General features: G+C 42.3%; 1 protein-coding gene and 1 pseudogene across 4 annotated transcripts in view; both read right to left on the bottom strand.

Annotated features, from left to right (window-relative positions):
- The window catches only part of Ryr3 (ryanodine receptor 3), a 528,612-nt gene extending 528,011 nt beyond the window's left edge, over positions 1–601 (bottom strand). For 2 of the 4 annotated variants that reach the window (XR_004388016.1, XM_032903885.1), the window contains exon 1: positions 73–599. Coding sequence is in view for 3 of the 4 variants with exons in the window: in XM_032903885.1 (XP_032759776.1) it covers positions 73–123 (51 nt within the window). In the remaining variant the exon portion in view is untranslated. Of the gene's footprint in view, positions 1–72 lie in introns of all 4 variants that reach the window. The other 2 variants (XM_032903887.1, XM_032903886.1) reach the window with 2 other exon arrangements.
- An 8,100-nt stretch (positions 602–8,701) lies between these two features.
- On the bottom strand, positions 8,702–8,954 carry LOC116900586 (annotated as a pseudogene).
- Between the last annotated feature and the right edge of the window lie 14,922 nt (positions 8,955–23,876).

Consider the following 23,876-nt stretch of genomic DNA (forward strand, 5'->3'; position numbering starts at 1 on the left):
AGCGCAGCCCCTCCTCGCCGCGCCGCGCTCCTCCCCACCTGCCCGCCGCCTCGCCCGGCCGCCGAGACTCACAGTCCGCAGGAACTGGATCTCATCCTCGCCTCCTTCTCCCGCTTCAGCCATGGCTCCCGGAGCGTGCGCGGCGCCCCAGCCTCGGGCGCTTCTGTTTCCCCTAGGCAGCGGCGTGCGCTGACTGCCGCTTTGCCGCTGCTCTTTCTCCTCCTCCTCCTTGTCCTCCTCCTCCCGCTCCTCGCTCAGCCTCAGCAGCGCCGAGCTAATCCCCGACCATATAGGGAGCTGGGCTAACACTTGACTGCACTGCAGAGCGCCAATGCCAGGCGAGCAGCCCGCCCACCCCTCTCTCCTCTCGCCCCAGCCAAGTGCGCGGCAGCCACGGACTCCGCGGACAGCGCAACGCGGCGCGCGCCGGGCGGGTGTGGGGCAGAGCGAGGGACCCGGGCCGGAGCCGTGGAACCTCCCCCGCACCGCTCGGCACCGCACATTCGCACATTCGGTGGAGACGCGCGCCCCGCGGCGACGGGAAGATGGCTCTTACACAAAGGCCAGTTGCTTTGATTCAGTGCCCCCAAATTGGGCACCAGACCTATAGATTTGTCCACTTTACACGGTGTGTGTGTGTGTGTGTGTGTGTGTGTGTGTGTGTGTGTGTGTGTGTGTGTGTGTGTGTGTGAGAGAGAGAGAGAGAGAGAGAGAGAGAGAGAGAGAGAGAGATGATTGGTTTCATATTTGTGTGGGAGTGCCCATTCGGAGCATGGCGCTGACACCCCTCACCACCCTCTGACACCCCTCACCACCCGTGATGAGTGTTCCTTCCTTTTTCAGGCAGCAAAGAGAGAAGGGCGCTATGAGGGTGACTGCTCATCCATAACAAAGTTTGGAACCCCGTGGGTAGCTCTTCTTTAGAGAGACCATTCGCTCTTTAAAATTTGATAAGGGAGAGGGTACAATGATCAGAATGCACATTACATGTGTGTGAGATTGTCAAAGAACAAACTCAATAAACATTTCTTTTAATTTGGTAAGAACACTACACCCCCGATAAATAAAGCTTCAGTAATCCCTGGAAGCTTCAAGATGCTGTCCTCAAGTCAGATGGCATCAGAATTGTTTCTTTGTGCCCATGTTTACCCTTGCTCTGCACCTTAGAGCCAGCCCCCTGAACTCAGGAGAGCAGGGGAAAGTGAGCATATACAACAGGTCCTAGGGGGCTACTAATCCTTACCTGGCCTTGGGTGGATTTTTTAGGATTTGGGAGCAGTGAGGTTGGTCCTCTGAGAGCTCAGAGTGCTTGGTGTCCCTTCTGTATGCTGGTCAAGGAGTCTCTGAGCAAAACAAAAATGTTTAAAAGAAAGTGCCTCAAGATGCAGGCGAGTAGACGCTCTGGGTTTGAAGCTCCCAGCTCCTGTAAAGGCTGCCTGCAACAAAGCACGCCACCTATACATTGTGGCACTTTACATTTCCGGAGCCACCTGGCCATGCTTGCCTCTATGTCCTATCTTTGGATAAAGATTCCTGTCTCCAATACTGGCAAAAGAGTGAAAGCCTTTTGGATTTCTAAATCCCTGAGGATCACAACTTCAGCAGAACTCCCGGGAACAATGAAATACTCTCAGGGTGCTTGAACCATTGGAAGTCTTCAAGGAAGTCAAGAGCATTTGAATAGAGGGGGACTGCATGACCGATGTGGCAGCTGACAGAGCCTATGGGGCCAGAGAAAAGCTTTCATTTTAGACTGTTTGGCATTTTATTCCTTTTACATACAGCATTGTGAAGTGCTGACATCTCAAACCCGACTAATGAAATAAAATAGGGTTATATTTAATAGATATTGCTTGCTTGTCCCACATCAGAGCCTTTTGGGTGTGTTTTACCAATGAGAGTAGCCAAGCTTTAGAATACTAGTGAAAATGGCCACCGTCGTACAAATAAGCATCTCATTCGCTATGCATTACTGTTCATGGTCACCAATTACTCAGATGGTGTTAATGGGGCCAGGGTTGGGTATTCAATTCCAGAAAGGCTGGTGAGTTTCAATCAATTTGAGATTTAAGGACCTAGCCCCTTAAATTTGACCCAAAACCTCATAAATCTTTGTTCATTTTACTAAAGGGAGGAAAGTATTGAATATAGAAACAAAACTATTCATGGGGACATAGAAACTAAGAGACCACATTTGATTTAAATACCCTCTGCCTAGGTAAACCTATAGCAATATATATATATATTGATAAAACTGAATATATATCACTGAAATTAACTTCAAGGCCCTTTCAGCACACCTCCTGTGATAGCTCATCTTGGTTGGCACACCTGGGAAGAGGGAGTCTCAGCTGAGGAATTACATCCATCAGATTCACCCATGGCCAAGTCTATGGGGATATTTTCTTGATTGCTAATTAATGGAGAAGGGTCCTGCCCACTGGGGGATATGTCACCTTTGAGGACACCGTTTTGGAAAGACCTAGTTTAGAAAGCTAGTTGAGGAGGTTCAGTAAGCACCATTTCTCTCGGGTTCTACTTCAAGTTCCTACGTTAGTGTCTAGTTAGGGTTACGACTGATAAAACACCATAACCAAAACCAAGTTGGTGAAGGAAGAATTTATTTGGCTTAAGTTTCCACATCACTTTTCATTGTTGAAAGAAATCATCACAGGAACTCAAGCAGGATAGGATCCTGTCAGCAAGAGCTGACGTGGAGGCCATGAAGAGTGCTGCATACTCAAGCCCCTGGCTTGCTCAGCCTGCTGTCTTGCAGAATCCAGGACCACCAGACCAGCAGTGGCCACACTCACAATAGGCTGTGCCCTTCCCTACCAATGACTAATTTAAAGAATGCCCTACAGGCTTGCCTGCAGCCTGACCGAATGGAAGCTTTCTCTCAACTGAGGCTGCCTCCTCTCCAATGACTCTAGCTCCTGTCAAGTTGACGTAGAACCAGCCAACACAGTTGGCTCCCCTCAATCATAGACTGACCCACAAGCTAAAGTAAATCCTTTCAAACCACACTAGAACACCCCCTAACTCTAGACATCCATTTGCTGAAATGCATTTCTTAAGCTAATTACACTTATGCTTTGATCTGTACTGAGTCAGGCTCCACTTAGGGAAACGATAAAGACAGTAACTTTAAGAACTACAGAGTGAGTTGAGGAAGCTGGCTCGGCTAGCACCATCATTTTAAAATATACCATCGTATATGTGAATCCTATCCACATATTGACTGAATATTTATTTTCCCATCAGCAAAGGAAAAAACCTTTCTGTGATTTTTTTTATTTGGGTAATTAACTCATGAATCTCTTCTACACGTGATAAGACACAAGGTATCACTACTGTGATGGTCAATTTTCATGGTCAACTTAGCTGGATTTAGAGCCACTGGGAGAACATTCTTCTGGCTCTGTCTTTGAGGGAGTTTCCAGAAATGTGTAGCTGAGGAGGAAGACCTACCCTGGACAGCATGTCAGCATGGTATCGGGCCAGACTAAATAAAAAGGATAAAGTGAGTTTCCCGCCCCTCTGTGTCTGTGTGTGTATGTGTGTCTGTCTGTCTGACTGACTGACTTCTCTGTGGACACAAAGTGACCAGGAACCTCTTGTTTCTGCTAATCTTTTCCCACCATGATAGACAGTACCCTCAGACTGTGGGATAAAACGGACTCTGTCTTCTTTAAGCTGCCGTGGCCAGGCATTTGGTCACAGCAATGAGGCAAGTAACTGCGTCAGCCACTGTAAGCTCATGAACAAATATAACAGAAAAGTATGCCTGCTTCTGATACAGTAAACAGAATGGGAGCACATTTCACAAGAACACATTACTGTTTAGGAGGGATTATTCGTCATACCTGAGGAGTGATTATTCTTCATACCTAAGGCATCTCTAATGAGCAGCTAAGTAAGTGTCTGTCTTTGCTTTACTGACCTAAAAGCAGTGCCAAATCCTCCTCTTCATTAGAAAAGGGATAGAAGTGTGGAAAAATGCATTTCTTTTTCTGGTGATATCTGTCTCTCTCAGAAGGCTAGAGACATCAAAATGCTTAACAGAGGCAAGGATCCACAATTATACGTAACTCCCTGAAGCTAAACACAGAGTTGCCTCCTCCTTCTCTTTCTCTGTCCATTTCCCCTCCTCTTCCTCCTGCCTACTCTTCTTTTGTAAAATTTTAAGACTGAAGGACTACATTATATGGTCAAATGTGATACAGCTCTCTGGTGCAAGACTTCTAAGGCAATCAAAAAAGAGACTCTGTCCCAGGGGAGTGGGCCAGCAGAGATGGGAATGAGCTGAGCCTGCCTGCAAAGGCTTTCTCCGCTTGCCATCCATTGAACTTCTCCCTCAAGAATCTCCAGCTGTGACAAGTTGTGAAAGCAATATGTGAAGCCAATGGGACCGTCAAAGCCTCTTTGTATTTGCTTCTGTGTCAGCCTGTGTTTAACAAGAGCTCTCAAGTGTTGATATTGCATCCACATTGACATCACTGCTATAATGAGGGTTTGAGGCCCAGGTTACATTGTATCACTTAAGGATTGAATGTCTCTGAGTCAAGAGATTTGAGTTGGTAGAGTCCACTTCATCTTCTGGAAAATGGGGGTGAATATATCTGCTTTTGGGGCTTCCTTTAAAGCAGAACTAAATGACTTCATTATTATAAAATGTTTTGCGATAACACGTGAAAGAGCTCAGTATAGGGGCTGTCGAGGAAAAGAATGGGGACCACTACCGTAGAGGACCTGAGTTTGGTTCCCAACATTTACAATCAGGTTCCTCACAACTGCCTAGAACCCCAGCTCCAGAGGGCCCAATGCCTCTGACCTCTGCAGACACCTGCACTCACTTGCACATACCACCCCCCCCGGAAAAAAACACAGTAAAATTAATTTTAAACTCTTTTCTAAAGTGTTCCACATAAAAACCCTGAGATCTGGCTTTCAGTTTTGTCTCTCCACCTTTCTCAGAGGCTGTGGTTTCCACTGCCTGCCCTCTAGGTATCTTTGCGTTTCTGCCTCTCTTTACGTTTTCTTGGCATTTGATTTTAATGAGATTTTACACACAGAGAAGGAAATTCTAGCTTCTGAAAATAATTGCTAGTCACAATAAGCAAAATATCTTGGGCAGAGTTCATATGCCACAAGTTAATAGGGGACAGCAGTACTGTTTCTCCATGTGTGTTTCTAGGAGGGTTTTCCTGAGCTGCACGATGCCTTTACCTTTACTCTGTTGCTGTGGCATATTGAAATATATGGCTTCCTCCAGGAGGTGGAATTGCAGTACCCATCTCCCCCATTCGGGTTCCCCCTTGGTCTTGATAAGATTGAGATCCGGTGTCTCATGAAACTGTCCTTAATCAGATAAGTCTCATTTACACTAACCTGGATGTCTTTGATTTTTTAATTTCTGCCTTTTAATTCTTCCTGCAGCTCTGTAGCACAGATATATTAAAGCGACTGCCATCAACAATCAGCCCTGACTCACTGCAGCTTGAATAGTTACTGCTGAAATAGACGGATACACAGTGGGAAAGGAGACCAGTATAGTTTTGTGTCATCTATTTCGGGTGTCAGGGCAAGACCCACATTTCAGTAGACAAAAATGTAGGTAAATGACTTTGATTCTGATCTTAGGGTAGGTTTTTTTTTTTCCTATGCCAGCCTCTGGGTTCAACCTGTCTCTACAGCCTGTTCTCAACAGATCTCATTTCCAACTTATTTGAGCCAGCAGAATTTCCTTTAAAATAACTCACAGAATTTAACAAAGCAGATCTTCCTTCTCTCTGCACGACACGGATGCATAATTTTCTGTTGGTATTCAGAGTGCCAGTGTCTTGGGAGGCAAGCTACGCTTTGAAATTTCTTTCTCAATATGTCTCCGATGCTGCCAGCAGGCATGGCAGAATGCTGCTGGACTCTGCACGAGGACCTTGCAGGGCTCCTGAGTGGCTCCTGTTGGCTCCTGTTGCTCTCCTCTGAGTTCGAAATGAGGGTCAGATATCTTGAACTCTTACCTACTGCATCCGTACAGCCTAGAATTTAGGAGGACAAAACCATTCTGATCCAGTGAATCCACAGACCAGCAGAAAAAGAAAAGAAAAGAAACTGGCATATTATGAGGTTGTCAGTTCCTGTTGCCATTAAACACACTGAAAGTCTTACTAGTAATGGCTATTATCATTGTACAAAAAAGTAAATTGTTTTAACCTAAAACAGGAGAAATGACAACTATGACCTACAATAACTTACTATACTCTCTCTCTCTCTCTCTCTCTCTCTCTCTCTCTCTCTCTCTCTCTCTCTCTCACACACACACACACACACACACACACACACACACCCTAAGATCATCAGAGTGCAGTACTCATTTTGGAAACCCTGATTAAAAAGTCAACTCCCTGGCTGTGGAGATGGCTCAGTGATGAAGCTACTTGCTCCCAAGCATGACTACCCGATTTCAATCCCCAGAATCTGTGTCATAGAAGAACCAGCTCCTACAAGGTGTCCTCTGACCATCCTCCCCAGCTCACATGCTAAGGCATGAGCATGTCCACACAAAGTAAATTAGGTAATTATAAGTTAAAAGAAAAATCAATTCCAGCATTGCTGGATAAACTGCATGGATAGAAGAATAGACTGCATTGGTAAAAGTTGGGACTAAGGCACCAGTCTCCCAGCTCTCTGTTTAGTATTTATTTTCCCTGCCTTCTTTGTAACTGAATTTAGAGTATTATCACAAATGTTCATAAGATCGTTGAGTACATACATAATTGCAAATAAAATCATTTTATCCTAAGCAAAGTTGTAGTGTTAAGTGAATTTACTAAGCTCAACTTCTTTTAAAATGCTAAAATTCTCTCTGTGATTAACTAGAACCTGTCACCTACAAAGCTATTTGCTACTCTTTAAAGCTAATAGATAACATGACAAAAGGAACGAAAGAAACAAAGTTAATCTTGAGGAGCCTTAACAGGAACATTTGCTACATACAATACAGTATGCTCACGAATTTGGAGGCCTGGTGGGACTACATTTTGAAGTGGTACTATGTAGTCCTCACAAAGCAAAGCATAGATTTATTAAATTATGTAACATACCTCTTTCTACATCTTCTGGGCCCTTTTTATTTTCCAGCTCAGCATTACACTCTATGGCTTCATATTAGGAGATATCAGAAGCTCGTTGTATTCCTTTCCTCTCTATCTCACCAGCGCTCTGTTTGTGCTGGTTAATCAGTGTTTTCTGAAAGGACTCCCTACCTTGGAATCCCTTCTCTGGTACTCTCATAGTTCCCCTCTTTCCATGGTTGCTCCTTCCCTGTCCCTTTTGATGACCTCACTTCCTCCTCAAGTGAGAAATGAGCAACTCAGGATTCCCTCCTGTAGCCACTCCATCCTCTGAACACTGGAGTTTTGTCCCTTCCATTAGCTGGCGCTGCCTCTGTGCTTATGTTTATTGTCAAATAAATTTCCAAATTCATTTTTCTAGTCACACGCTAGATACCCTCCAGCTATATGCATCATTGGTTCTTCCAATACAGAATGTTTAAGATAGAATTTAAACCAACCTTTTCCATATACAACCAGCCTTTTTCCTCCTGCCAGCATCCCTGTGGCCATTACCAACCTTGGAGAACAATGACTGGAACCAAAGTTGTAGCTCCCATGTGGCGTTTGCACAGCAATCAGAAGAAATAACATATTATCCAGGCAAAATAGCAAGACCCCGCACTTCCTCTTGTTCTGTGGCTCCGGCCTTGGAGTGACAAAAAACAAAACTACTGTTCTCTAATAAAGAGTCACCTTCCAGTGACAAACCAAGATCCTCTGGATTTGAAATACTGAAAAGAAAAGCAAGATTCAGAAGTTATTGAGGGAAAAGGAGCTTTGATAAGAGATATGGAAGGCATTGCGATTTTTTTAAAAAATGTAACCAGCTTTATTAAAGATCCTTTTCATAAGCAATCATGGTATTTCAGGGCAGACAATCAGCAATATACAAGAACTTCCAAATTCCCTTCTTGTATAGATTACCAAAATCAGAAGTGCACTATGAAACCCAATGAAATCTTAATTCAATGCTTTGAAAAGGGGAAAGTAGTTGACATTTCACCTTAAGGATGGTGTTTAACAACTTTTCACACGCCGACCCTGACTGCCAGGAACTGAACATGGCAGAATTATCAACTTGAAGAGCCACAGTCTTTAATAAAAGGAACCAGCGCTCTTCTGAGAACACTGGATGAAGTCACTGCGAAGTCCACATCGCCCAATAGACTAGAAAACCAATCTTGGGGTCAGGTCTCTGGTTTTAAGGGAATTAAGTCTATGATGATGGTACAAGGGGAAGGGGATATAAAAATGAATTTAGACTTTTCCCAGACCACAATGCATTTTGTGCCTTGGTGGCCACCTATATCAAAGCCAGGATGTCCCTCCTGGAAGCTTACAGGAGCCTTTCAAAATTATCAAGGAAAGAGGTTTTCTGTCCTTAATCCAAGTTGGGTGATATTTTATTAGTGACACACGATCCCCATCCTTCCCCCCAAATAATGAAGTGTTCTGTGTGCTAATGATATAGTCTTTTTTTAAAAAGTAAAACAAAATCCTGCATTTTTATAAAACTTGATTAAAAAATAGTATTTCCCACTGTACAGTCACCGGAAGTTCACAGTTATGAAAAATGACTCGTGTCACTTGGCAACTCCAGCACCTTCGACTTTCTGTGCCTGGCCCGTTTGGCATCTCTGCAGGATTGTTCGCATCCTTACCGGCATCCGCTTTCCTCTCTTTCCTCTTGGGTATCTTCTCTCTCTTCTTTGCAGGGGCCTTCTTAGGCTTTGAAGGAGCATGTTTTGCAGACAACCTTGCAGATCTTCTCTGTGGCTCGTCCTTCGCCTTGGCTTCATCTCCTTGGCCATCCCTTTCAGCCTTCCTTTTGGGCATGGCGGCAGCAGGGGACCTTGGTACTGAACAAGGGTATACAGCAGCGCGCGGGTTTGTTCTGTCACGGGATCGTCCTCGCTGCTTCTTCACACTGCCCGACATTGTGATTTTTTGTTTTTATCCAAAGGGCGTGACTCTTTCTGGATAAGCAAATTTCAAAGCTCCTTCATTTTAGAAGGTTATACTTATACTTTGGGTCTTAGCTCCAGCAATTATTAGTTTTATGGACTTTCCTTAGATGCATAACCTTTCCTCTCTTCGGTTTTCTTATTTGCGAGGAGAAATAAATTTTTCAAAAATGTTAAGATGGTGCTTAAAGAACCAAGTCAGTGTTAGAAGAGATGGGTGATGAGCAGATAGATGCCTTGGATTGCTGTCTGTTTTCGCCAAAAGCAGACCCAAGGAAAGGATTTGCAAGATGATCCCAAGACTTGTGAAAGGAAGGAAAGGAAGGAAGTGGCTAAGCTATTAAACCAGCTACAGGTGTGAGTAACAGAACCTGCTCTCCCTGGGACGAGTGACAAATATACTTCGCAAAATCATTCTTGGGAAGAACAAGGAAGCCGTGCTATTTATAAAGTACCTCTGGTCAGTCAGTGGGTGAAAGCCGCTCCCACGGGTGTTAATTCCCTAGCACATCTAGGCTGTTTCGGTTGACAGAGCAAGCCACTGGGCAATTGGAAACTGGGCTGGAAAGTACCCTAGGATGGTGAGGTCCTCAGAAGCACGGTGTGAATAAAAATGGCGTGATCCTCATTACCACTGACATGCAAAGACAAGGCACGAGCAGGATGCTGTGGATCAAAGTCAGGGAGAAATGGGAACAATGAACCCAGGACTTTTCATGAAGAGCCTAGTCCTCTCATTCCAGATGATACCCTTGAGTCTCCTTGACAAAATCTTGGGAATCTGAGAAACAAGCGTTGGCACATAGTTCATGGCATCTACCAAGTAGTAATTCGAAGTTAAGGGGGAAAAAGTTAATTTCTGCCTTGATAAATTGAAATAGTTTGGAAAACTAAAAATTTAGTATGTTAAGGAAGATTCAATGCCCTTAGGGCTTACAAAGTTGTTAGATCGTTACCTCTGGTAGAGTCAATCCAAATAGCCTGTACGGGTGATTGAGATTAAGTTTGGCCTTGTAAGATGCATGTTTTCATATAGGCAGAAACTAGCAGGGATGCAGCCGTACATTGATGGGGCTCAAGAAGTCCCCTGGTTCATTTGCTCTTTGTTAACATTGATAGTCTGGGGCTACAACCCATCTGTATCCCAGAACATGTAAAGTGCTTTACCCACATATAATTCTACCCAATCAAAACCACCACCCTGAAAGTCAGCTCTCAGTCTCTCTCCCCTTATCCTGGCTTCCCACACTAAACATCAATGCCCTGTGACATGGGCATTTTACTCCATTTTACAGATGAGAGTAATGATTAAGGAACTTCTATACGGTTTCTCAGTCAACATGGGATTGACATTCTCTCTGATGTCACAGGTAAACCAAACCAGCAGGATTAGAAACCACCAGTTCAAGCAAACAGACAGAGGAATTCTTTGAAATTATTTCGAAACCGAAATAGTCAAAATTATATCCTGCAAATTGATACAAAACACTTATATTTATAGGCACTTTGGCCTTCCTCATTTCAACCCAGCTATGGAGACCAACTCTCTGGCTACCCCTACCATAGCAGCGAATACAAGATTATGAAAACAAATTGGAAGGAGACAAGAAAGAATAGATTGAAGCACACTTCAATGACAGCTTCCTTGCCTTGGTCAATAGATGGTGCGCGTTTGTTTTTCTTGGATCTCTGGGAGCAGAAGAATTCCTTGAGATCTCGGTTCAGCCCCATATTATCAAACCTGAAAGTATTATTAAGCTAGGACTTAACAGTCCGTCTATTGCTCTTGGTGGTGTTTTTGAAAATCAAATTACCTGTTACCTGAAGAGTTCTTTTACTATCACAGATGTGTTGGAGAAACCAGCATGCAGGTACTCACTCATTCCAAATAGGGCAGTTTAGAAAAGTGTAGAACTGAATTTGCCTTGGTCAGTGACTTAGAAAAGAGAGATGAGCAACAATGAACCTTCGGCTTGCTCTTTGAATGTAACATGCTCCTTTTGCACACCCCTCACCTCCAAGTCAACGACGACAAAAAAATCATAGGAGTGTTCTGTATCACTAACTACAAGGTGGGCAGAAGCAACTTCTGCTCAGTGTTCCAAGCCAATCCTTTCTACATTTTCAGCAAATAATTCTATAACCAAGAACTAAATAGCCTCGAGGAAAATCATTTCATGACAAGAAGAAGCACATGGAAAATGTCTGTGGAATTTATTTCTCATAAAGTTGAAAAAGATTTTTTATTGTCCCAAGGTCAGAAGAGCACTGGGCTCTCAGGGTAGCTGTCTCTAAGGACATGGCATTTCTTGAACAGGAAATTTGAAGTTCTCAATGTAAGATGTAACATTGTTACTAGCAATCCATCACTAACGTGCTTTCTCTAGAAGACCTCAGTGATCTTTCTCTGAATGTTCAGTGCTTGTGATGTGATGCCAGTAAATGGCAGTATGATCGGCTGTGTGTTTATTGTGTGCTAGGCATTGCCCTGGTTTTGAATACCCATCAGCTATTTAATAATACAGAAGCCAGTGTTATCATCATTATTGTGGCCACAAATGAGCTATCTGAGACAGAGCATTAAATTCCTTTGTTACCTTCAATTCTGTGCCAGGTGGGCCTCCTTTGCTTCACTAACACGTGAGAATGTCCAGATAGGTCAAGAGTGCTAACAAGACAGATTCACAACCTTCCATTAAAAATGAATTCTCATCATCATCCCATGTTCTGTTCATTAGGAGCTCATCATGAGGTACAGCCCACAATAAAGGAAGGGGATACACAAAGGGCGTGAAGAATACCAGGAGGTAGAAATCACTGGAGACCATCACAAACATCACCTCCCACTCTGTAACTTTGAGGGTGAGGACTTGGTTCAGAGAGGGAAGGGACCACACATCTCTGTAACAATTCTGAAAGAACTAAAGCTACCTGACAAAGAACACCGGTATAGGAAGTTCTGGTCCAGAGGACTGGCTCCTTGGAATTAATAATGTAGGTCAATTAAACCTGCCTGACAAAGTCAGATAACTTCTCCTTCCTGAGCTAAAGATAAGGAAAAGAAAGAGTTGTAAATAATGTTTATTTCTCTAATTCCTACTATAAAGCCAATGTTAAGGGTGATTTACCCCAGGGACTGTCATCTTTCTCTCTGCCTCTCTTTCTAACCCCCATTTCGTTGTGCAAGTCTCCCTGTGGCAATTTCTCTGATTGCACCCGGAGTCTCCACTATTTCCTTTGCAAATGGCCAGGCATTTTCTCTTTATCTTCTCCTTGCTCTGTGTTTTTCTTGTTAGTCCCCAGGTTTGAAGATAATTTTATTTACACAAGACTTTAGAAAAGAGCGTATTCAAGCAAAATGGTGGGTAAAGGTCAGTTTTATACTAATTTAAGGGTCTTGGAGGCATTTTATAGTGTTCATTGAAATATGCAGCAACATTTATGAAAAGGAGATTATTCAGGTATTCTGTGGGGGCCTGGACCAATCAATTGAAGCTGAGTGAGGGAGGAATCGTGTACATTGTAACACCATTTGCTGCCTTGGTTTCCCATTTGTCCTTCCTGACAGCTTACCCAGTAGGCATCCGAATTTGGCTTCTCCACAACAGCCAAGTTAGCTCCTTGCAGTAGCCTTTTGTGCCATGCATCTGTATGCAAGCCCCTGAGAACTCACTGCTTCTTGTCTCTGTTAGAATCCCCAAGGACAGGGGGGGTCCAGTCATTTCATCACTGGTACTCATCATGTTTCAAGGATGGGTATTTTTATTTAAAAATAAGTATTAAGTAACACAGAGGAAAACATCCCCTCCCCCAAAGTGAAAAGTCCAGGTATTTCTCAAGTTCATGCCCCCTGGTCTATCTCTACTTCAGCAGGAATCAGTTGATGATGATGATATCCTCTTTGGATATCTCTGCCCGTTTGAACCATCAACTCTTGCCTCTCCTGTTTGCATTCTTCATAGGGAACCACAGGTTAATATATGATTTTATTCTGTTTTATTCACACTTCCGTGTCCCTGAGTCCTGTGCATTCATGTCTCTTAATACAGGTTTATTTAAAGGATGGTTAATAGGAATATTCAATATCTTTTTAAAATTAATTTATTCAATTTATACAAGCCCTCCTTCTTTTCAGTACCCTTCACCCGGGTCCTCCCCCCATTCCACCTATTCCTTCACTTTCAAGGAGGGGAAACCCCTCTATGGGTGTTGTTGACCCACACTAACCCCACCCTACCCCCACCCTTCCCCCCTATCCCTACCTCCACACATCTAGTCGCTGCAGGACTAACTAAGCACATCCTCTCCCACCGAGACCAGACAAAGCCCATTTAGGGGCACAAAATCCAAAGTCAGGCTCACAGGCACCAGGCTCCAGTTGTTGGGAAACCTGCAAAAAGACCATGATGTTCCTCTGCTACATATTGCAGGGGGCTTAGGTCCACAGCCCATGCTTACTCTTTGGTTGGTGATTCAGACTCTGGGAACCCCCAAGGATCTAGGTTAGTTGACTCTGTTGGTCTTCCTGTGGAGTCCGTGTCCTCTTCCGGGCCCGCAATCCTTCTCTCAGTTGTGTAAGACTCCCCAAGTTCCATCTAATGTTTGCGTGTGAATCTCTGCATCTCTTTCTATTGGCTGCTGGGTAGAGCCTCTCTGAGAACAGTTATGCTAAGTTCCTGTCTGCAAGCATAACAGATATCACTAATAGTCTCGGGATTGGTTCTTGCAGGTGGGATGGGTCTCAATTCGGGGCAGTCATTGGCCATTCCTTCCTTCAGCCTCCGCTCTATCTTTATCCCGGCACATCTTATAGGCAGAACACATTTTGGGTCAAAGGTTTTGTGGGTGGGTTGTTGCCTTTATCCCTCCACTGGGAGTCCTGAGATTACCTCAGCGATGAGGTCCACAGGTTACTTCTTGAAGCCCATTAGACTCAGGGAGCTGTCTGATTGGTCAGGGTATTTCTAAACATTTACCAAGACAAGCCTTAGCAGACATCAATCCATATCAGCTGCTGAACCCCAAAAGGTGTGGATGAGAATCACCAACAACCAAAGTTTGTTTGAAAAATACATAATGAAACCTATATTATGTATACGAATCCAAATGTTTAAAAGGAATAAAGTCACCGAGTATATGAGAATATTGAGGAGCTCCCACAACACTTCAGGTACCCCTTTAGAAAAGGGGTATCTGTGCAAAGTGTGCATTCTTCTCAAACATCAATCAAAAACACAGCACAGCATTATGCATGAACAAACAAATAGGAGAATCATGCTGTATTTTATTAAATCATTCATTAAAGTTTGAGAGTTGGAAGGATGGTTCATCACACTTGAAGATCTGAATTTAAACCCTAGAACCCACAGGGTGGCAGGTGAGAGCCAAGTTCTATTAGTTGGCCTCTGACTTATACATGTGACATGTTTGTACATACACACACACACACACACACACACACACACACACACCAAATAAATAAATGTAAAAGACGTTTGGAAATGTGAAACAATGCTATTTCTCACTAGCAGGTTGAATAATACAGTCAAGTTTAAATAAAATGACAGGTGCAATGGGTCTGTTACTGTTAATTGAAAGCTGGTTAATATTATTATTTTTCAATTCTAATATCATACGTATTATCAAGCACAGTTTCCGCAAAAACATGTTTTAAGATCTAAGGGATCCCAGGACCAAAACTGGTGGCAAACCAATTCCAGATGCCACTCTGTCTCTGTTTAACTGCTGCAGGAAGCAAGTGGGGGTGAGTAGCAGACCTCAGGAGTGAGCAGCCAGCCTCAAAGACTAGTCATAAAACCTCGAGTCCAGTGGCACATCAAAAGTCATCTCTCCTATTCCTTCTGTATCATCGACAGAGCCCATGAGGGCCTTCAACCTATGCACACTGTAAAAGCATGTGTGGCTATTGCTTCACTCACCTTCAGTTTCTGAAGTAGACTCTCTTAGAGCCTGACATATAGCTGGAGCTGTTCTACATCTAGGAAAGTCCAGCAAGTGGGACAGGAGCCAAAGCCTAGTCTCTGGAGCCTGCAGGGTTTCCACAGACAGTGAAGATGCTATGTTCATAGATGCTACTGTGCCTGTTTATCACACCTTTTTGTAAAGCATGAGTACTTAAATGAAGTATACATATGTGACTGGTGACATTGAACCAACCCTGAACTTAGGCACACATGTCTTAGTTCAGTGTACTATGTAAGCCTAGTTTAGAATATCATTTCCATTGCTTCCTTAGAACTGGTCCCATAGCTTTGCCAGCTTTGAGAGACCAAGTAAATTTTTTATCTTCTCCAAGCCTCAGTTTCTCCATCTGTAAAATGGGAATGATGACGGTGGTGGTGGTGATGATGATGATGATGATGATGACGATGACAACAACAATGAAACTTGAAAATGCTGTGGTGAAAATTAAGCAATAACAAAAACCTCAAACATGATTAGCACATGCATGTGGCTCAGTAAAAGATCTGAAAATTATGTTTGTTGTAGCTTCTAGTGAATGCCTAGCACTTATCCATGTCAGAAAACTAGATGAGCCAGAAAATGGGCTTTCTGTTCTTATGTCATAGTTAATATTTAATATGCTAAGCACTAGAGAGACCAATTATTGGTCCCAGTCCCTAATGAGAACAGATAAAACATGGAGCACTTTTCTTGCTTCTGTTTCATTCTTATCCAACTGTCGAAGAAAGAGGAAGAATTGGGATCAGGGGGAGCTGACCTTCATTTACTAAAGAAAACTTGCTTCCACAGCGACCTTCTGCTGTGTGCATGAGTGGCTATGTCCTTCAGCCCAAGAATGTCCTGTTGCTGGATGAGAGCCTTAGCTCAGAAAGGACACAGCGTTGACAAGCAGCTTATTTGTTTGCTCGTGTCCCTGAGGTTGTTGCAAAAGCCTTAGGGCGGAGCTGGCTCAGGTCTGCATCCAAGGGAACCCAGGCCCTAATGCCCACATGTTTGCCATGTGATGCATACATAGCTTAGAAATTTGTCATGCACACTGAAGAAGCCAGATGATTTGTGCCCCAGGAAAGATTGTATTCATATGATATTATTAGAGATGAGCTCCAAGTGATGTGCCCATCACTGAGGGCATAGTACCCAACTTCACAGAGTCCTCCACTCAGGCTTCCCTGAATGCTGCATTGTTAGTGATGCTTGCCCCAGGAAACTGCCTTCAGTACCAGTAGCTAGACTTGAGACTGAAAGGAGCTACCATCCTATTTGGCAAAGAGTTGTGGGTTACTCTCATGTTTTCCTGCTGAAGGAATTAGAAGCAGCATATAATCACGCTGACTGTGTGCTTGGTATGCATTTGAGTTAAAGTCGAAGTGAGCAAGAAAAGGCCATCTCTCTAGTGATAATGGGTGGGTCACAACTTGGCACTGAATGGGACAAGTTAATCCAAGGGTTTGGAACAAAAGGTTATGAAAAACATGCCAACTAAAACGAATGATCTTTGCTATTCTACTCATTTGTGAAGGATGCAGCAGTGCCATGTGAAGTCAAAATGAAGCTATCTGAAAAGCACACCATGTCCTCAGAAGAGTAGAAGGCCAAAAAGGATATCATAGAGCCCCTGCATAGGTAAGAAGCTGCTTCCATGTGAACCCAAAATAAAACAGGAGTGGGTTTCTGCATGGAGTTAGGAATGTGGGTTACATCATGAGAACTCTGTGGCTATGGTAACAGCAAGGAAGGGACATGGGATGAATGGGAGGGTCCCTGTGTGCTTGCAGCCCCCCCGGGTACCTGTCGATTTTAGGTAGCAAAATGGAACTGTGGTGACTCACACACACTACGTAATAGTCTCTCAACCTGAATTCAGAGTTAACTTATGACCTCAGATGGCAATAGGCATGCCATTGCTAGGATTAAACCAGAATTTAAAAATAACCAAGGCAGACAGAATCAAGCAGACAGGAGTAATTATGCCCTCAGAGAGCAAACCAGTAACCGGAAGACTATATGTGTTTGTATTTTAACACCCTATATGGATTTTCTTGTTTGGGGTATTTTTTTTCTCCTGAAACATTTCAAGCTTAGCCCAGATTCTCAGGCATCTAGACTCACAGGCCGTCATAGTTACATTCGTCTGCCCTCTAGTGGCTTTATGTGAATCCTAGTTTCCGATAAGGCATTTGAATTTGCTTTGATCTATCAGGTTTGTGTTAAAATTTTTCTGACACTTTTTCTAGGAAACAAATATAAATTCAGAACTTTCAGAACAAAAGCAAACAACATAAAACTATAGTTTCTATTCCTTGTGAAGTGTTTAGAAACTAGGGTTCGGGAGAATGCCCTAATAATTCATTGTACTATGAGAGAGAGAGAGACAGAGACAGAGACAGAGACAGACAGAGAGAGACAGAGACACAGAGACAGAGACACAGAGACAGAGACACAGAGACAGAGACACAGAGACACACAGAGAGGCAGAGGGACAGACAAAGACAGAGGGAGACTTCATTAATAGGTATTCTATGTCAGTGAGACAGATTGTGTATTTGATAATGGTAAACAATAGGAAGAAATGACTCAATCAAGACAATCTTCATAAACCCATTCTATATAAACTTGAACATTAAAAAGGTCAATAGCCACTGAAAATATCCAGGAAGCAGAAATAATTGAACACTTGACTTTGAAAGACTGTCCAAGCAACAGCGATAGGATTCTAGGTAGGATGCTGTCACTGTAGAGCTACTGTCACTGTAGAGCTCTATGTTTGGGGCTTCACCGTTTATCTCAACAACCCTAAAATAAATGTTGTTTCCCTTAAGCTACCTCCAATATTATTTGTGACACAGTGGAAAACACTCCCCAGGGGACTGCAGTCAACATAGACCAAAGGATGCACACGTACACATTGTAATTGACAACAGTGCATGCACAGAACACCTTTTGTTGTTATTCAGGGCTTTAGTCCCTGTGAGAGAAGTTGACCAAATTGACACATTATAGACACAGTTCCAAGAAGAGAACTTGACTTTCATTTTTAAACTTGGATTTAGAAGGAAGGGTGTTAGATATTTGATGTAATAGCTTTGGTTAGGAGCCTCCCAGAGTTATATAACTGAAGGTTGAATAAGGTGAGTGGGGTGGAATAAGTAGCTGGGGCAGTCAACACCATAAATGTGAACTGAAAGGGTCAATTCCTACCCACCCAAAACAGAGAAATTATTCATTTGAGCTCTAATAAGCATTTTTGTATGCTGCTCCTGCTTTTGCCATTGATAATTAATGGGGAAGTACATATTTTTTATTTAACACATTGAATTTAGGTAATATAACTAAAACCATATTATCTAGTTAATGTATTCTAACCCATGCCACAAAAAGATTTTATGGCTCTGTAAAGATTTCTTACAAAGAATATGACATAGTAAAAAAATTAATCTCATGAATAAAAATGCATGTAAACCTTAAACGACTGCTATAAAACTCCATAATAGGAAAAAGTCAAAGTTTTAGTTCAGGAATTTAAAACTCAAGAAAGGTCAAAGAAAAGATATTCTCAAAATATGTTTTTCTAATATATTTATGTTTCTAGTGCATTTAAATGAGTGTATTAACTATTTTCTCTAGTATTTCATGTTGTAAAATAAGGTACATTTTATTAATCAGAAAAAAACCAAAAAAAAAAAAAACACAAAACAAATCCCAGAGTAGTAGTAGGTCACATGTTTGTTTAATCCATCCATTATCCATACTCTCAATCATCCATTCATTTATGTACAGGTATTTATTGAGAAGTCTGTATGCTATATATATATATCCACTTATAATGTTTACTGGGCTAGGTTACTTTGTGTCAACTTGACACAAACTTACCCATATCTAGGAAGAGGGAATTCAGTAGAGATGTCTCCTCCATCAGATTGTCATGTGTGCATGTCTGTGACTTCTGAATGATGATTGATGTGGGAGGACACAGACCACTCTGGGTGGTGCCTCCATGGAGCAGGTGGTCCTAGGTTGTATAAAAAAACAAGTCAATAATTAGTGTTCCTCCATAGCTTCTGCTTCAATTTCTACCTTCAGGCTCCTGCTTTTAGCTCCTGCCTTGGCTTTCCTCAATGATGGACTTTGATGTTTAAGTGTAAGCTAATTCACTATTCCTCCCTCAACTTGCTTTTGGTTATGGTGTTTATCAAAGTAACAAGGAGAAAACTAGGACAGTCATGATATAGCTGGGGCTAGTCTAGAATTTGCAAATCTCCTGCCTCTACTTACCAGAAATGGGATTACAAGTCTTTCCTTCTATACTATTTAGAAAAGTATTTCCCTTTTTCCCCCATGATGACATTTTGTTGTTAAATCCATATACCCTCCCCCCATCTGCTTTCCAGGATAGAGTTAGGACTCCTAGATGTTGGTTTGCCTCTTTTGAAGGAAGTAAATTTGTATTGTCATTAAATGTGACACCTTGATTGGTTTGTCTAGTCAGAATGTAATAAGGCATTCTGTTCAGGGTATCTGTTGCCTTTCTGCTAATGAATTATACAAAAGCATGTGCTTTAATAGATATCCTGTCATGTTGACAGCTTGTCTTACAGCTGAAGTCAACTAAAGTCCAGAGCTTGCTACTCCAGCCTTCACCCAAAACCAGTAAAAGAATAAGGTGAGACAAGAGGGGACAGCAGAATAATGGTTAAGAAAATGCCTCTTACATATGCTAGGTCTCAGGACAGATGCTGGGCTTGTGGATAAAGGCATGAACAAGGCTGGGCTTCATTACAGGTTTGAGAACCCAGACTAATCAGAAAATGAGACAATGAGTCGAGAGTGAATATAGGCCCCCAAGGCAAAGTTAGAAAGTTAACAGTGAGATCAGTAATTAAGGGGAATAAGTCACAGTAAGAATTACTGTCTAAAGAAAGTGCCGTGGTTTCAACAATGGACAGGCGAGAGTGTCAGCCATGGACAGACAGGATGTCAAAAGCGAGCCTCCACGAATCCAGAAAGATAACTTGAGGTAACTTAAGTCTTCAAAAAAGCAAGTTCACAGAGGAAGAGGAAGCCTTTAGAGGAACAAGCTTGTCTTAGTGTTTTCAGACATTTAATCAATAATTATTGTAATAGCCTGGCAGAGTATTACAGAGTTAAAAAGCAGAAAACAAAACCAATAGCAAAAATCCAACAAAAACAAACAAAAGAAAACACAACAACAAACAAACAAACAACAAAAAGGGCCCAGTCCCCTGTCTCAAAGCTCTCCCAGACTCCCCCTGGGAGTTGGAAGCAAGCCCTCTACCACCTATGTAATGTGTTTGGTACAACAAACAGGAACGTAGCAGGGTCACAGATGAGAAGCAAACAGCACATCTAGGCTTTTCAGTGAGGCTCTGGGGAGGCAGCCATCTGAATCATGACGGAGGGAGATGAAAGGAACAGAGAAGGTTTTTTTTTTTTCTTTCTATATGGCAAAGTGAATTTGAAACCAGCCAGCACAGCATACAAAAGAGCTATGTACAGCTTGGACTGCTGGACAGCCAAGTGATAATAAATGTGATACATTAGATTTTTCTTTTTTCTTCTATGCTTGGTAAGTTAAGTTCTGAAGCTAAAGAAAGGTATTTATATGTATTGCCTTCGGGCACATATTTATTTTCTCAATTCATAGTGGACTTAGCTTAAAATATATTCTAAGGACCAAAAGACTATACTTAGGATTTCTCAGTACAGGTATTTTGAAAAAATGTACAAACATTCCTTTTCTAGCTTTCTTCTACTCCTTGGTTTAAAAAGTATAAAATAAAATAAAAGCATCGAACTGTGCAGCTCTAAGCCTGAAGCCCTCCACTACTCTCTACGGTCCCTGACAATTTGACATTGACTGAGCAGCCTACAGCCCGCACATATGGTTGTTTAATTAACTAACACTTTGCAGTCATGAGAGGTAGTTTGGCTACTTATGGCCAGAAGTGACATGTTGGGACAACTTGGAAAGGGTCCAGATATGAAAGCATACATGCTAAATGCAGAAGCCAGGTCACCAGAAGACAGATACACAGGTAGCAGCCAGGAGTAAGGAATTAAGGCTTCAGACAACAAGAAAGTATCACCTGGAGAAGAAATAAAGCCAATGTAATTCAGCTTTGGTTTTTTTTTTTTGCTTGCTTGCTTGCTTGCTTGCTTGCTTGCTTGCTTGCTTGCTTGCTTGCTTGCTTGCTTGCTTGGTTTTGGAAAGAGACTTTCTGTATTCCTAGCAGTGGGGTATATGGATCCTGGTGACCACTTCCTGTAGCCAGGCAGGACTCCCAGTGGAAGGATAAGGACAGCAACCCACTCACAAAGCCTTTGACCCAAAATGTGCCCTGCCTACAAGATGTGCAGGAACAAAGAGCAGAGACTAAGGAAATGGACAACCAATGACTGCCCCAAATTGAGACCTATCCCATGAGCAAGAATCCCTGATATTATTAATTATACTCTGTTAAGCTTGCAGACAGGAACCTAGTACAACTCTTCTCTGAGAGACTCCACCCAGCAGTCAACAGAAAGAGATGCAGAAACTCACACCTAAACATTAGATAAAATTCAAGGATTCTTATGGAAGAGTTAGGAGAAGGATTGAGAGACCTAAAGAGGACAGGGTCTCCACAGGAAGACCAACAGAGTCAACTAACTCACCTGGACATTTGGGGGTCCCCAGAGACTGTATCACTAACCAAAGAGGGAACACCAACTGGACCTAGGCTCTCTGCACATATGTAACAGATGAGCAGCTTGGTCTTCATGCAGGTCCCCAACAACTGGAGCAGGGGCTGTCCCTGAACCTGTTGCCTAGGTGCCTGACTCTGGATCCTGTGCTCATTGTCTGGAGAGGATGTGCCTAGATCTTCAGCAACTTGGTGTGTGTCCCCTCAAAAGAGAAGGGGAAGGTGGAATGGGTAGAGGACTTGCATAAGGGAGTTATTGGGAGGAGATTGAGGGCTGACATTGGGTTGTAAAGTAAATAAGCAAACAAACAAACAAATTTAATAATAAAACCGTGCCCTGTAAAGGAAAAATAAATAGAAAGAAAAAAGAAAGATGGGAGAGAAGGCTCTATCCGCTAGTGAAGGGGAATGCTAGAGCAGTCAGACAGGAATGGGTAGGTGAGTGGGGGAGCATCCTCATAGAAGCAGGTAGGAGATGGAATGGACTGGGGATTTTGGAGGGGAAACTGAGGAAGGAGATAACATTTGAAATGTAAATGAATAAAATAACAGAGAGAGAGAGAGTGGGAAGAAAGGAAGAGAGAGGGGAATCTGTATCTTGCAGAACCCCAGTAACTAGTCAAACTCATGGGAAGTGGTCTCATTCTGAAGGCTAAATATATTAAAATCAACATACTCTCCTGGAGATAAAAGAGCAGGAAGCTAATAGATAAGTGTGGGGGAATAAAAGATTAAGAACCGAGGACAGCTTCTGGAACTTAGACACCACGTAGAGACTGGATTTCAAGAACACCAAAACATACTAGAAAAGCCATGCAGAGTCCTTAGCAAACTGGCCACAAGTAGGACCTAGGTATACATGTTACAACCTCTTATCTGAAGACAGAAACCATGAGCCTACAAATGCAGAAGTGTAGATGGATATGCCTGACAATTGTGACAACCCCTTGTATCTCTATATTGAATCCACTCTACACACTTAGTCACCAATCTTGAGCAGTTGAAGATGTCTATTTCCACATCCTTGAGCTTTGCAATATGACCACAAAAGGAATAGCATTGGTTTTATGTGGCTGCCTGACTATGGGAATCTGTCTATAAAAGATTATCACACCCTTCAAAGTATTCGTGGTACTCATGGGTCTGAGGTTTATAATTAATTCCAATTTTGGCAGTGATCAAACATGAACCTTAAACAAAGCCAAGAAGTCTTCAGTAAAAGGATGATTCCATGCATGGATAATAAACATGGGGAGTTTCAAGCGGATATGGAAAGTGAACTAAACATACATGAAAACTCAAAGTAGCATGTGATCTGGGGTGTTAGCCATGAGGATATTAATGGGATAATTGGAGAACACTGAATAGTTTCTATAGTGTAGAAGAATGTATGGTCAATGTAATTCCAATTTTAATAATAACTTCTGTTATTCTGCAAGGTAAAGTTCTTATTTATTGGGAATTCATACTGAAGCATTTAGGAATAAGAAACATTGTTTGCAACTGTCTTGTCATTCAGAAATATAGGAGTCTATATAGATGTATGTGTGTATACTTAGAGACACACATGTACATGTGTGTTATATATGAGATAGATACTAGGCACATATGTATGTGGTATATGTGTGAAAGAGAAGGAAACGTGAAAATATGTCAATATTGAGAACCTGTGGTAAGTTATTCTGGAATTTATTTTACTCTCAGAATTCTTCAGTACATCAAAATTATGTCAAAATAAAAGTTAGACAATAAGACACAGTATAGGGATACTATACTGTGGGAAGGGTAGAATTATGACTAACAATGAAGCTCCCAAAGAGTCTAATGGAATTATATGGATAGACAGTAATGGAGGGCATATTGTGGAGAAAGCAAGAGACAGTTCGCAGGCAAAGCCATCTGTGCTTGACAGCTCAGGAGACAGGATGCAGGGACCCAGGTACTCTGGGGTCTCCAGGTAAAGATACTCAACAAATGAGAACAACTCCACAGCTGGCCCCATTGGTTTTATGATTATAGTAAAAAAAAACTTACGGATGAAATTTCAAATATAAACTATAATTTCAGAGGGTGGGTGACAGAGTAATGTGGGCTAAGACTAAAATCAC

The sequence above is a fragment of the Rattus rattus genome, chromosome 5 (assembly GCF_011064425.1).
Source record: "Rattus rattus isolate New Zealand chromosome 5, Rrattus_CSIRO_v1, whole genome shotgun sequence".
NCBI classification, from domain to species: Eukaryota; Metazoa; Chordata; class Mammalia; order Rodentia; family Muridae; genus Rattus; species Rattus rattus.